At 42.1% G+C, this 14,636-nt stretch overlaps 1 protein-coding gene across 1 annotated transcript in view; it reads right to left on the bottom strand.

Annotated features, from left to right (window-relative positions):
- The window catches only part of PPM1D (protein phosphatase, Mg2+/Mn2+ dependent 1D), a 69,703-nt gene that overhangs the window by 33,832 nt on the left and 21,235 nt on the right, over positions 1-14,636 (bottom strand). The window contains exon 2 of the mRNA XM_010364082.2: positions 9,282-9,510. Within this exon, the coding sequence (XP_010362384.1) occupies positions 9,282-9,510 (229 nt within the window). The remainder of the gene's footprint in view (positions 1-9,281; positions 9,511-14,636) is intronic.

The following is a 14,636-nucleotide window of genomic DNA, read 5'->3' as shown; positions in this document are numbered from 1 at the left end:
TTAAACAGCCATTTGTGGCTAGTGTTGAGTATACTGAACAGTCCAGAGGAGAACTGAAACAAGTAGAGAATGACCAGAAAACATTGTGGGTATTAACAAAGAATACAAATTCCAGAAAGTTGCTCATTTACCATCCCCCCTCTTTTTTTTTTTTGGAGACAGTCTCGCTCTGTTACCCAGGCTGGAGTGCAGTGGTGTGATCTTGACTCACTGCAGCCTCAGCCTCCTGAGAAGCTAGGATTACAGGCACCCACCACCATGCCTGGCTAATTTTTTTATTTTTAGTAGAGATGGGGTTTAACCATGTTGCCCAGGCTAGTCTCGAACTCCTGGCCTCAAGTGATGTGCCTGCCTCAGCCTCCCAAAGCGCTGGTCTTACAGGTATAAGCCACCATGCCCAGCCTACCATCCCTTTTGAGAACTAGTTTTAATTTTGTTTTGAGACAGGGTGTCTGTCATTCTGTTGCCCAGGCTGCAGTGCAGTGGTATGATCGTGGTTCCCCACAGCTTTGACTTCCCGGGCTCAAGTGATCCTCCCACCTCAGCTTCCCAAACAGCAGGGACCACAGGCATGTAATTTTTTTGTAGAGAATGGATCTCACTATGTTTGCCAGGCTAGTCTCAAGCCATCCTCCCATCTGGGCCTCCCAACGTGCTGGGATTACAAGCGTGAGCCACCATGCCCAGCCAATAACTAGTTTAAATAAGTTCTGATATCAACAGGTTGATCATAACAAGAGTTAAAATATCAAAGGCATTCATTTTGTTACATTAAGCTTTCTTCAATGATGATCCTCAAAAGTCAACAGCAAAGACTAAATTTGCCATTCACAAGAATCCATGAAACACAAGAGTTATAAGATGCCAACATTCTGTCTTAATACCATCTTAAAGCTCTATTTTTCTTTGCTAAACCTTCTCCCTACAAGGTAAGGCTTAGTACCTAAATAATTTACAGTAGCTACTTCTAACATAACTAGACGAGCAGCTCTCTCGACACTAAATATTCAAAGATACTATAATCTGTGTTTCTGAGAAACAAAAAGACAAATAATGACACTGGTTAAAACATAGAAGTTTTAAGATCTAATAACAAAAAACCAAAGCAATGTCAATAAAAGATGCTTTTACTGTACTCCCTGTTGTTGTCCTATATGATTAAAAGGCATGTAAAAAGGAACAGCCTGACATGCAGAGAACTGACTGAGCAGCAACAGAAGGCTGGAAAAACAAAATGCTGGCCTGTTGCCTAGGCCGGGACAGAGGGAAGCAATGAAATAACTTATAATAAAATAGCTCAATTTTTGCAAAAAGTTACCTGCTCCAAAATAGCAGAGTATCTGCCCAACTGTCCAGATGGTGTTTTTGGTAATAAAGCCAAAAAACTCTTTCTAAAAATGTTATTAAAATCAAATAAAATATAATTTTAAAATTCAAGTAAAAAAACAAAGAATAGTTAAGAAAGATATTTTTAAAACACAAAAGGGTAATTTCTTCTGTAGAAAATAATTATTTCCTTTTTTGTTCATTTATTTATAATTATTAAAAAAATTTTTTACATAGAGATGGAGGTCCCGCTATGTTGAACAGGCTGGTCTCAAACTTCTAACCTCAAGTGATCCTCCCATCTTGGCCTCCAAAGCGCTAGGATTACAGGTGCCACAGCCAGCTGCTTTATTTCTTTTTTTTTTTGAGACAGGGTTTTCACGTTTTCACTCTTGTTGGGCAGGCTGGAGTGCAGTGGCATGATCTTGGCTCACTGCAACCTCCGCCTCCCAGGTTCAAGAGATTCTCCTGCCTCAGCCTCCCAAGTAGCTGGGATTACAGGTACGTGCCACTATGCCTGGATAATTTTTTTGTATTTTTAGTAGAGATGGGGTTTTGCCATGATGGCCAGGCTGGTCTCAAGCTCCTGATCTCCGGTGATCCACCCACCTCAGGCTCCCACAGTGCTGGGATTACAGGCGTAAGTCACTGTGCCCAGCCCCAAGAAAAGTATTTTTTAAAAGCAAGATTAATGAGAAGGAATCAGGCCTACCAATATTTAAAATTATAATAAAGTCTCAGTTTTAAAAATTATAATACTGGTAAATAAGCAGGAAAAAAATTATAGTCCAGAAAAGACCCAAATATGTGGACGAATTCTGTTTATAATCTGCAAAGCCCACTTAGCATGACAACCAGCAGAGGTGTCAGATATATTCTGACCTTCACAGTGACAGGATCAAATAGAATATAGCTTGAAAGGTGGTTCATCTAACTTTGCAGGATACTGGGCAGGAAATACAGTATGCCACCATGGCAACTTCAAGGATGTTGTCTTCAGCAGTGATTCAGACAGCCAGAGCCATTTTTTCATCTCCCAAGTGATGGCTCAGTTGTAAGCAAGACGACAGGGTCTAGCTTAGCTTAGGTAAGCTTCATGTGCCACAGAAACCAATGTAATAAATAGCACATGACTGTAGTTTCTTTGTCCCTACACAAGACAAACTGCATGCATACAAGGAAGCCAAGGTCTGTGCTTCCGAATAGAAATGTATACTCCATTCAACGACTTCCCTACCAAGATGCAATTCCATTCAGGGATCATTCTACAATAAGCAATGCTGTCTAATAACAGAGGTGATATTTCACATTTATCTTAACTAGAGAAATACAAGGAGAGGGTAAATTCAAGGTCATCTTCCCACTGAAGAAGGGTCTTAAGCCTGGTCACCCTGCTACTCAGTAATGAAAAGATATATAATTATTCAAGTCGCTACTAGCAGTCATCTAGAAAAAAGTTTAACTTGTCTATTTACTACATAGCTTAGATCTTAAAATTCCAGAAGGATTAAAGATTAAAATATAAAAGATGATGAAACCATATGAGAACTGGCAAAGTGGTTCTCAAAATGTGGTTTAGGGGACCCTGGCAGGTTGCTAAAGACTTTTTCAGGGTGTCTCCAAGGTCTATTTTTTTTTTTTTTTCATAATACTACTAAGACCACATGTATACAGTGGAGTTTTTTGAGAGGCTGCATGACTGGATATGATATAGTATAATAAAAAGTGTCAATATTTGCAAGATCTGTATAATTCAGTGTACCAGTATATTACAAACAATAAATGCATATATTAAAAAGTCATGCATAGGGGCTACATACTATATGGTTCCAACTATATGACATTCTGGAAAAAGCAAAATTATGAAGGCAGTAAAAAGAGCAGTGGTTACCAGGAGTAAGTGGGGGAGGGATGAATAGGCATAGTACAGAGGAATCTTAGGGTGATGAAACTAATCTCCATGATACTATAATGGTGGACACATGTGATGACATATTTGTCAAAACCCATAAAATGTGTAACACCCAGAGTAAACCCTAATGTAAACTATGGACACTGGGTGATAATGGTATGTCAATGTAGTTATGTCAATGTAGGTCAATGTAGGTATGTCATTGACAATGTATGTCAATGTAGGCATGTCAATGTAGGTATGTCAATGGTATGTCAACTGATTGATTATAACAAACACTCTGGAGAAGGATGTTGATAGTGGGGAAGCCTGGGAAGTGGGGGATAGGGCAGAGCATATATGAGAATCCTGTGCTTCCCACTCAATTTTGGAGTGAATCTAAAAGTACTCTTAAAATTCAAGTCTATTAATTTTTTTTAATTATGCAGGGATTTTTAAAAAGCATTCAATTCAGGGCCCGGTGTGGTGGCTCACGCCTGTAATCCCAGCACTTTGGGAGGCCAAGGCAGGCGGATTGCCTGAGGTCGGGAGTTCGTGAAACCCTGCGTCTACTAAAAATACAAAATGAGCTGGGTGTGGTGGTGCATGCCTGTAATCCAGCTACTCGGGAGGCTGAGGCAGGAGAATCATTTGAACCCGGGAGGCAGAGGTTGCAGTGAGTCAAGATCACGCCACTGCATTCCAGCCTGGGCAACAAGAGCAAAACTCGGTCTCAAAAAAAAAAAAAAATCAATCCAACCAATGTCTTCATTAACTGACTAATGGATGTTAATGTAAGAATATGCAAAGTTCATTAATAAAGTTTCAGATACCATACTACAATCCTTAAAGAAACTATCATTTCTTGTGTTTCAAACAGCATCAAAGACAAACACTTACATATTTATTTTATTTGTTTATTTATGTTTTGTAGACAGAGTCTTGCTCAGTTGCCCAGGCTGGAGTGCAGTGGTATGATCTCAGCTCACTGCAACCTCCACCTCCCAGGCTCACACCATTCTCCTGCCTCAGCCTCCCTAGTAGCTGGGACTACAGACGCCCGCCACCATGCCTGGCTAATTTTTTTTGTATTTCAGTAGAGACAGGGTTTCACCATGTTAGCCAGGATGGTCTCGATCTCCTAACCTCGTGACCAACCTGCCTCAGCCTCCCAAAGTGCTGAGATTACAGGCGTGAGCCACCGCGCCCAGCATAAAGACAAACATTTATAGAGAAGTGAGCAAAGTACTCCTCCCTGGCGCCTTGGCTCACACCTGTAATCCTAGCACTTTGGGAGGCACAGGCAGGCAGATCACGAGGTCAGGAGTTCAAGACCAGCCTGACCAAAATGGTGAACTCCCATTTCTACTAAAAATACATAAATTAGCTGGGCATAGTGATGTGCACCTGTAATCCCAGCTACTCAAGAGGCTGAGGCAGGAGAATTGCTTGAACCCGGGAGGTGGAGGTTGCAGTGAGCCCAGATCCCACCACTGCACTCCAGCCTGGGCAACAGAGCGAGACTGTCTCAAAATAATAATAAATAAATAAATAAATAAATAAATAAATCCTCCATTTTCCAACTATATATAAGACCAGATTTACTTCATCTACTGCAACCAAAATAATATATCACAACAGACTGAATGTAGAAGATAAGACTCAGTCACCTATTAAGTCAGACATTAAAGACACTTGCAAAACTAAAACAATGACACTCCTCTCACTAAATGTTTTGGCAAATAGCTTTTTTTTCATTTAAAATGTTCTTTAGTTAATACATAATGGGTTTACAATCGCTATTTTTAGATGAATTAACAAGGCAAGAGCAGTGTTTGAGACCAGCCTAGGCAACATAGTGAGACCTTGTCTCTCCAAAAAAGACTTTTTTTCTTTTTTTGAGACGGAGTCTCACCATGTTGCCCAGGTTGGAGTGCAATGGTGTGATCTCGGCTCACTGCAACCTCTGCCTCCCAGGTTCAAGAGATTCTACTGCCCAAACCTCCCAAGTAGTTGGGATTATAGGCATATGCCACTATGCCCGGCTAATTTTTTGTATCTTTAGTACAGACTGGGTTTCACAATGTTGGCCAGGCTGGTCTCGAACTCCTGACCTCCTCCCAAAGTGCTGGGAGACATGCGGGAGCCACTATGCCCGGCTGAGTTTTTTGTTTTCTTTTCTTAAGAAAAAGAGGCCGGGTGTGGAGGCTTGTGCCTGTAATCCCAGCACTTTAGGAGGCCGAGGAAGGCGGATCACCTGAGGTCAGGTGTTCGAGACCAGCCTGGCCAACATGGTGAACTCCTGTCTTTATACTAAAGCTACGCCGTGGTGGCAGGCGCCTATAATCCCAGCTACTCAGGAGGCTGGGGCAGGAGAATCGCTTGAACCTGGGAGGCGGAGGTTACAGTGAATGGAGATCGCACCATTGCATCCCAGCCTGGGCAACAGGGCGACTCTGTCTCAAGAAAAAGAAAAAGAAAATTAGCTGGCATGGTGGCACACATGCACCTGTAGTCCCAGCTCTCAAGAGACTGACATGAGAAGATCACTTGAGGTTGCAGTGAGCCATGATCGTGCTACTGCACTGCAGCCTGGGCAACAGAGGGAGATCATGTCTCAAAAACGAAAAAACAAACAGAATGAACAAACAGGGTTTCTAAGACCAAAAATATCCCTGCTGTACTAAAAGAAAATATATATAGCAGACTTTATTAAAAAGCTTCACTGTGTGTATAGCATAAAACCCAAAAAGTTGTAACAGAAGAGACTAATAAATTTAACTGCATTAAAAGAAACTTTCATGTGGAAAAAGTTCCAGGAGCATAATCAAAGACAAACTGTGGAAACAATATCTAAAATTCACATCACATACATTAGACTAATTTCTTTAATGTACAGCTAGCCCCTACACATTAATGTGGGGAAAAAAATGGCTAACAACAATCCCCCAAAATGAATAAAAAGAAATACAGAAAAAAATATAAATGGCTCTTAAATATATAAAAAGATTCAACATTTCTCATAAGATAAATTCAAATTAAAACATTACTGAAGCCAGACGATCCTATCTAACACGGTGAAACCCCGTCTCTACTAAAAATACAAAAAAATTAGCCAGGCGTGGTGGCGGGCGCCTGTAGTACCAGCTACTCTCGAGGCTGAGGCAGGAGAATGGTGTGAAACGGCAGGCGGAGCTGGCAGTCAGCTGAGATCGCGCCACTGCACTCCAGCCTGGGCGACAGTGTGAGACTCTGTCTCAAAAAATAAATAAATAAATAAAAATAAACGCGTGGTGTAAAATCTCATCACTCATTTATAAAAATTTACAATATTTATCTTATTCCCATGTCTCTGCATTGCTGAAGTAACACTAGAAATATAATTTTATATCCTGCTTTTTTGTGATCATAAACATTTTCCCATATCATTAAACCTTCCCCATATACACAGGAGTTCAAATTACTCTCTCTACCTTTACTTGGAAAAATTTCAAAACACCATGAGTTTTATAAACTTATCTATAAATGTTATTTTTAATTATGAATTAATTTATTAATAATTTAATTAATATTTTAATATGAATATGTTGCTAAATAGACATTCTGTTGGGCCTTCAAGTTACTTCCGGTCTTTAACAGTCATTAAAACTGCTGCAATTAATAACTCTATTCAGATATTTTTGTCCACAGTTCAGATTTCTTCTTTAGAATAGATTCCCGAAACATTTAAAGCTACTGGTATATATTATTTTCTATATAGGTAGTACTAATTTATTTTTTTTTAAGACGAAGTCTGGCTCTGTCGCCCAGGCTGGAGTGCGGTGATGCCATCTCCGGTGGCGCGATCTCGGCTCACTGCAAGCTCCGCCTCCCGGGTTCCCGCCATTCTCCTGCCTCAGCCTCCCAAGTAGCTGGGACTACAGGCGCCACCACCACGCCTGGCTAATTTTTTGTATTTTTTAGTAGAGACGGGGTTTCACCGTGTTAGCCAGGATGGTCTCGAACTCCTGACCTCGTGATCCACCCACCTCGGCCTCCCAAAGTGCTGGGATTACAGACATGAGCCACCGCGCCCGGCCGGTAGTACCAATTTATAATCTTATCAAGAGGGTAACCATTTTTTTTTTTTTTTTTTTTTTTTGAGGCTGAGTCTCGCTCTGTCACCCAGACTGGAGTGCAGTGGCCAGATCTCAGCTCACTGCAAGCTCCGCCTCCCGGGTTTACGCCATTCTCCTGCCTCAGCCTCCCAAGTAGCTGGGACTACAGGCGCCCGCCACCTCGCCCGGCTAGTTTTTGTATTTTTAGTAGAGACGGGGTTTCACCGTGTTAGCCAGGATGGTCTCGATCTCCTGACCTCGTGATCCGCCCGTCTCGGCCTCCCAAAGTGCTGGGATTACAGGCTTGAGCCACCGCGCCGGGCCAAGGGTAACCATTTCAACAAAAATATTGAGAGGAATCGGTTTTTTTTTTTTTAATCTTTGCTAATCTAACAACAGGAAATGGAGTTTCATTTTAATGTTTAACTTTTATTTCTCCAAATGTTTACTACTGTTTTGCATTTTTTTGTTGTTCAAACTTTCTCTCCTTTATCCACCTATCCAGGGTGCCATGCACTTTAGTACTTTATTTATTATTATTATTTTTTTAAGAGACAGAGTCTCACTCTGTCTCCCAGGCTGGAGTGCAGTGGCGCAATCTCGGCTCACTGCAACCTCTATCTCCTGGGTTCAAGCAATTCTCTTGCCTCAGCCTCCCAAGTAGTTGGGACTACAGGCGCACGCTGCCACGCCTGGCTAATTTCTTTTGTACTTTAGCAGAGATGGGGTTTCACCATGTTCCCCAGGCTGGTTTCAAACTCCTGAGCTCAGGCAATCCACCTGTCTCAGTCTCCCAAAGTGCTAGGATTATAGGTGTGAGCCACTGCGCCCAGCCTTGCACTTTAGTACTGTATTAATTGTTGAACTCCTTATAGTTTAAGGATGCTAATTCTTTTCTTTTCTTTTCTTTTCTTTTCTTTTCTTTTGTGAGATGGCATTCTGCTCTTGTTGCCCAGGCTGGAGTGCAATGGTGCAATCTCAGCTCACCACAACCTCCGCCTCCTGGGTTCAAGTGATTCTCCTCCCTCAGTCTCCGGAGTAGCTGGGATTACAGGCATGTGCCACCACACTCAGCTAATTTTGTATTTTTAGTAGAGACGGGGTTTCTCCATGTTGGTCAGGCTGGTCTTGAACTCCCGACCTCAGGTGATCCACCCCGCTCAGCCTCCCAAAGTGCTGGGATTATAGGCGTGAGCCACAGTGCCCAGCCAGATGCTAATTATTTTCTTTAGTTTGTCATTTCTCTGCAAAAGACCAATTTTGATTTAATAAAAGCAAGAAAGAGGAGGCAAGTAATGATATCATGGGAAGGCTTCAGTTACAACGATTATTTAGAAAACACTGGATTCTACTCAACTTGCCTCATACCCTCAATTTTTAAAAATTAGTATTGAGATAATTTTTACATTTTCTCATGTTATTCACTCTCTTGATTTTTAGAATAATCTTTAAGTTTGAATTATAAAAATATAATACTGAAATCAATTTCAGTTCCTAGTTTACAAATTACCTACACATTGAAACACTAAGTTCAAACAAAAAAATAATAATTGGAAAGGTTTGCAGTAAATCTGAAATCAATGAAAAAAGCTGAAAGTTAATTCTAACTTAATCTTTTTCCCTCAGCCAGATTCAAAGTGTTCTACTCTGGAACTCCAAGAGCTGTTCTGTCTAGATTCTGAAAGTCATGTGAAAGGTTTTCAGTAAAACCTTGTATTGTGTTGTTTCCTTGGGGCCCACTGAGATATTATTTCCTATTAGAGTCATTATCAGAAATAAAACAATCAATTCATGATGAGAAAAACATGAATGCACATACATGGCTACTACATCAGACAAACTAAAAAACCTGTAATACTAAGAAAGTAACTTCAATAAAAGGGAGAGTAGTAGGTCAATTTTATTAGTAAAGTATAAAAGGACTAAATTAGAACCAAGACAGGAAAGAGAAAACAACAGAATGTTACCTTCCGCCAAGTCCTTCGATTCGTTCTCTTTCCTTGGGAAGTTCTGGCTTATGGTCCTGTGTCACCTCCACAGCTCTGACAAAGTCATCCTTTGGGTCATCCTGAATTCCAAGAACCACCCCTGAGTCACCTACGTGAGCTACATACATCTTCATGCCCCGTATGATGACCACACTGGCAGTTGTTCCTGATGTGCTGGGAAGACCTGTCATAGTCTTTGGCCATTCCGCTGTAATAAGAAATAAAATATTTTACTCTTACAAGTATAAACAGTAATACACTGTCAAGATACAAATGGCAACAAACCCTGAATCAGCATGTTAACATTCAAATTGACATAAGAAAAAATTTGAGAAAAATATTCTGAAAACGACTAAAGGACTTAGGTTAATTAATGAATACATTAATAAATTAATTTTATAAATAATACAATTATAATACAACTATCAAACCAATCCTAAGAGAAATCTATTACAGGATAAGTTTATTACTGCTACATAACTCTTAGTCCTAACTAAACTGAGAGGAAATAATGTGTTAAGAGTTTTTTTTAATCGGAATCAGTCTTTTTTATTTTTGTTTTTGTTTTTTTGAGACGGAGTCTCGCTCAGTTACCCAGGCTGGAGTGCAGTGGCGTGCTCTTTGGCTCACTGCAAGCTCCGCCTCCCGGGTTCACGTCATTCTCCTGCCTCAGCCTCCTGAGTAGCTGGGACTACAGGCGCCCGCCACCATGCTCAGCTAATTTTTTTTTGTATTTTTAGTAGAGACGGGGTTTCATCGTGTTCGCCAGGATGGTGTCGATCTCCTGACCTCATGATCCGCCCGTCTCGCCCTCCTAAAGTGCTGGGATTACAGGCGTGAGCCACTGCGCCTGGCCCGGAATCAGTCTTGATTCAAGAGTTTTGATATCATTTAGCCAGCCACTGAGCATCTGTTTACTACTATCTCTTCTGAAAGGCTTTCTGAAAAAGTTCCTTATTTTTTTGTTTTGTTTTTTAGACTCAGTCTTACTCTGTCATCCAGGCTGGAGGGCAACCTCTGCCTCCTGGGTTCAAGCGATTCTCCTGACTCAGCCTCCCAAGTAGCTGTTATTACAGGCGCCTGACACCAAGCCCAGCAAATTTTCGTATTTTTAGTAGAGATGGGGTTTCACCATGTTGGTCAGGCTGGTCTCAAACTCCTGACCTTGGGTGATCCACCTACCTCGGCCTCCCAAAGTGCTGGGATCATGGGCAATGAGACACCGCACCCGGCTTGATTTGTTTTTTAGATAACTATTTTGAATAGTCACTACTTAACAAATAACATTTACTGAGTATACTCACTGTATACCAGATTCTATACTAAGAGCTTTACATGTATTATCTCAAATAATGCTTGTGACCAACTTATGAGACAGATATGATTATTCCCTTTATTTACTTATTCCTCATCTTGCAGATAAGGATGTCAATACTTTGAGTAATTAAGAAACCTGCTTGTGATAATTCAAATATTTAGTGGCAGAATCCCTGTATATTAAATTACAAACTCTATATTGTTTAATTAAATTCACTGTCATTCAACAATTCTGAAGCATTCTCTAACACTAAACAAACTGCAACTTATAGTTCATGATGGCAAAATGAGTCCAAACAATGACATTCTCCCCACCAAAATCCCACTGAAAGGACAGAATATAAATATCAGAAAAAGTCCACAGGAGTCATGAAACACACAGAAAGGTCATAAGGAAAGACGAAGAATTCCTGGAAGTTTAAACAAATAAAATTACGTTAAGAAAAAAATAAGGCCGGGCGCGGTGGCTCAAGCCTGTAATCCCAGCACTTTGGGAGGCCCAGACGGGTGGATCACGAGGTCAGGAGCTCGAGACCATCCTGGCGAACACAGTGAAACCCCGTCTCTACTAAAAAATACAAAAAAATTGGCCGGGCGCGGTGGCTCAAGCCTGTAATCCCAGCACTTTGGGAGGCCGAGACGGGCGGATCACGAGGTCAGGAGATCGAGACCATCCTGGCTAACACAGTGAAACCCCGTCTCTACTAAAAAAAAAATACAAAAACTAGCCGGGCGAGGTGGCGGGCGCCTGTAGTCCCAGCTACTCGGGAGGCTGAGGCGGGAGAATGGCGCAAACCCGGGAGGCGGAGCTTGCAGTGAGCTGAGATCGGGCCACTGCACTCCAGTCCGGGCGACAGAGCGAGACTCCGCCTCAAAAAAAAAAAAAAAAAAAAAAATACAAAAAAATTGCCGGGCGAGGTGGCGGGCACCTGTAGTCCCAGCTACTCGGGAGGCAGAGGCAGGAGAATGGCGTGAACCTGGGATGCGGAGCTTGCAGTGAGCTGAGATCCGGCCACTGCACTCCAGCCTGGGCGAGAGAGTGAGACTCCGTCTCAAAAAAATAAATAAATAAAAATAAAAAATAAAGAAAAAACTAAAAATGCGGTCTTGTAATCCAACATAAGCAAAAAGAACAATCAGTAATAAAGACAGTAAATGAGTGTTCCCTTTTTTTTTTTTTGAGAGGGAGTCTTGCTCTGTCGCCCAGGCTGGAGTGCAGTGGCACAATCTCAACTCACTGCAAGCTCCGCCTCCCAGGTTCACACCATTCTCCTGCCTCAGCCTCCCGAGTAGCTGGGACTACAGGCGCCTGCCACCACGCCCGGCTAATTTTTTTGTGTTTTTAGTAGAGATGGGATTTCGCCGTGTTAGCTGTCTGGACGGAGGGAGGGAGGGAACAAAAGAACAAAGGGACTAAAATGGTGCATTTCCGGGTTCTTCATTGTCAACTTTCCCGCGCCCGGGAAAGACACAGGTCGACTGCGCAGGCGCAGTCTGACGTCTGACGGAGAAAATCGAAACCTACCTAGCCGCGCCTACCGTCCCGCCCCAGCCCCGCCCATGTCCCGCCCACTGCCCGCCCACTCCCAGGCCCAGGACATAAAAGTCGCTCCCGGAGGGGGCAGGGCGCGAACTTCCTCGGCCCCTCCTCCTACGCTGGACCCAGGAACCTCGTCCGAGAACGCCGGAGCGACTTCCTCGGCCTCCGCCGCCGGAGACCGGTGAACCTCGCTTCCTCTTTCTTTACATTGGCTATGTAATAAAGTTTCCTTTTTTATCTTGCCTACTTGCCTTTTCCTCTGGCGCCCGCTCTAGTGGTCGCATAAAACAAATCATTAGCCAGGATGGTCTCAATCTCCTGACCTCGTGATCCGCCCGCCTCGGCCTCCCAAAGTGCTGGCATTACAGGCGTGAGCCACTGCGCCTGGCCAGGCAGATAAATTTTTACACTACACAAGCTAGGTCAGTGCCTAAACACTCCACACAGTAAGGTGAAATGTTAAGTCCCCAAGGTGCCACTAACTGTAACACCTCTCTTTTAAGGAAAGTGGTAGATTTGTTAATGGGTGTACTAGATTCTCAAAAAGAGGTAGAAGAACAAATAGGGCCTAATAAAACTAGGAAGGGTGGGCCGGGCACAGTGGCTCATGCCTATAATCCCAGCACTTTGGGAGGCCGAGGTGAGCAGATTACTTGAGGTCAGGAATTCGAGACCAGTCTGGCCAACGTGGTGAAACCCTGTCTCTACTAAAAAGTAGCCAGGCGTGGTGGCTCACGCTTGTAATCCCAGCTACTTGGGAGGCTGAGGTAGGCGGATCACGAGGTCAGGAGATCAAGACCATCCTGACTGGTGAAACCCCGTCTCTACTAAAAATACAAAAAAATTAGCCGGGCATGGTGGCAGGTGCCTATAGTCCCAGCTACTTGGGAGGCTGAGGCAGGAGAATGGTGCGAACCTGGGAGGCGGAGCTTGCAGTGAGCCAAGAGCACACCACTGCACTCTAGCCTAGGCGACAGCGCGAGACTCTGTTTCAAAAAAAAAAAGACAGAAAAAACCCTAACTCAAACAAAGAACTGTTAGAATAAGCAAATATAATAAAGTTGTAGAATACAAAATCAACATGCTAAAATTAGTTGCATTTCTATTTACTAACTATCCAAAAAAAAAGTTTAAAAAAAATCCTATTTACAATAGCATCAAAAAGAATAAAATACTTAGGAATAAATTTAACAAAGGAGGTGAAAGATCTGTATATTTAAACTGTAAGACACTGATGAAAAAAACTAAAGAAGACAAAAATAAACATTAAAAATATGTTCCCATGGATAGTAAGAATATTGTTAAAATGTCCATACTACCTCTACAGATTTAATGCAATCTCCATCAAAATTCCAATGACATTTTCCACAAAAATAGAAAAAAAATCCTAAAATTCACACAGAACCACAAAAGACCCCAAATAGGTAAAGCAATCTTGAGAAAGAAGAACAAAGCTTAAAAGGCATCACATTTCCTGATTTGAAAGTATAGTACAAAGCTATAGTAATCAAAACAGTATGGTACAGACATAAAAATACACCAAGGGAATAGAAAAGAGAGCCTAGAAATAAACCCATGCATATATGGTCAACTAATCTTTTGACAAGAGCTCCAAAAATACACCCTGAAGCAGCCTGGCCAAAATGGTGAAACCCCATCTCTATCAAAAAATACAAAAAATAGCCAGGCACATGTGCCTGTAGTCCCAGTTACTCAGGAGGCTGAAGTGGGAGAATTGCTTGAACCCAGGAGGTGGAGGTTGCAGTGAGTGGAGATGGTGCCACTGCACTCCAGCCTGGCCAACAGAGCAAGACCCTGTCTCAAAAAACAAAAACAAAAACACTGAGGTAAGGATAGTCTTCAGTAAATGGCATTAGAAAACCTGGATATCCACATGCAAAAGAATGAAATTGTACCCTTGTCTTATACTATACTCAAAAATTAACTAGAAAGTGACTAAAAATCGAAATGTAAGAAATACACTGAAAGCATAAAACTCAGGCTGGGTGCGGTGGCTCACACCTGTAATCCCAGCACTTTGGGAGGCTGAGGTGGGCAGATTACCTGAGGTCAGGAGTTCGAGACCAACCTGGCCAAATACAAAAAAATACAAAAAAAAATTCACATGGTGAAACCCCATCTCTACTTAAAATATAAAAATTAGCCAGGTGTGGTGGTGTGCACCTGTAATCCCAGCTACTCAGGCAGCTGAGGCAGGAGAATTGCTTGAACCTTAGAGGCAGAAGTTGCAGAGAGCCAAGATCGTGCCACTGCACTCCAGCCTGGGCAACACAGCGAGAATCCGCCTCAAAAAAAAAAAAAAAAAAAAGAAAGAAAGAAAAGAAAAGAAAGAAAAAGAAAGCACAAAACTCTTAGAAAAAAACACAGGGAAAAATCTTGACATTGGTCTTGGCAATTACATTTTGAATATGACACCAAAAGAAAAGGCAACAGGCTGGGTGCGGTGGCTCATGCCT

This window comes from Rhinopithecus roxellana, chromosome 19, assembly GCF_007565055.1.
Source record: "Rhinopithecus roxellana isolate Shanxi Qingling chromosome 19, ASM756505v1, whole genome shotgun sequence".
In the NCBI taxonomy this organism is placed as follows: Eukaryota; Metazoa; Chordata; class Mammalia; order Primates; family Cercopithecidae; genus Rhinopithecus; species Rhinopithecus roxellana.
The sequence above is the reverse complement of the archived record's forward strand: the minus strand, read 5'-3'. Positions and strand labels throughout refer to the sequence as shown.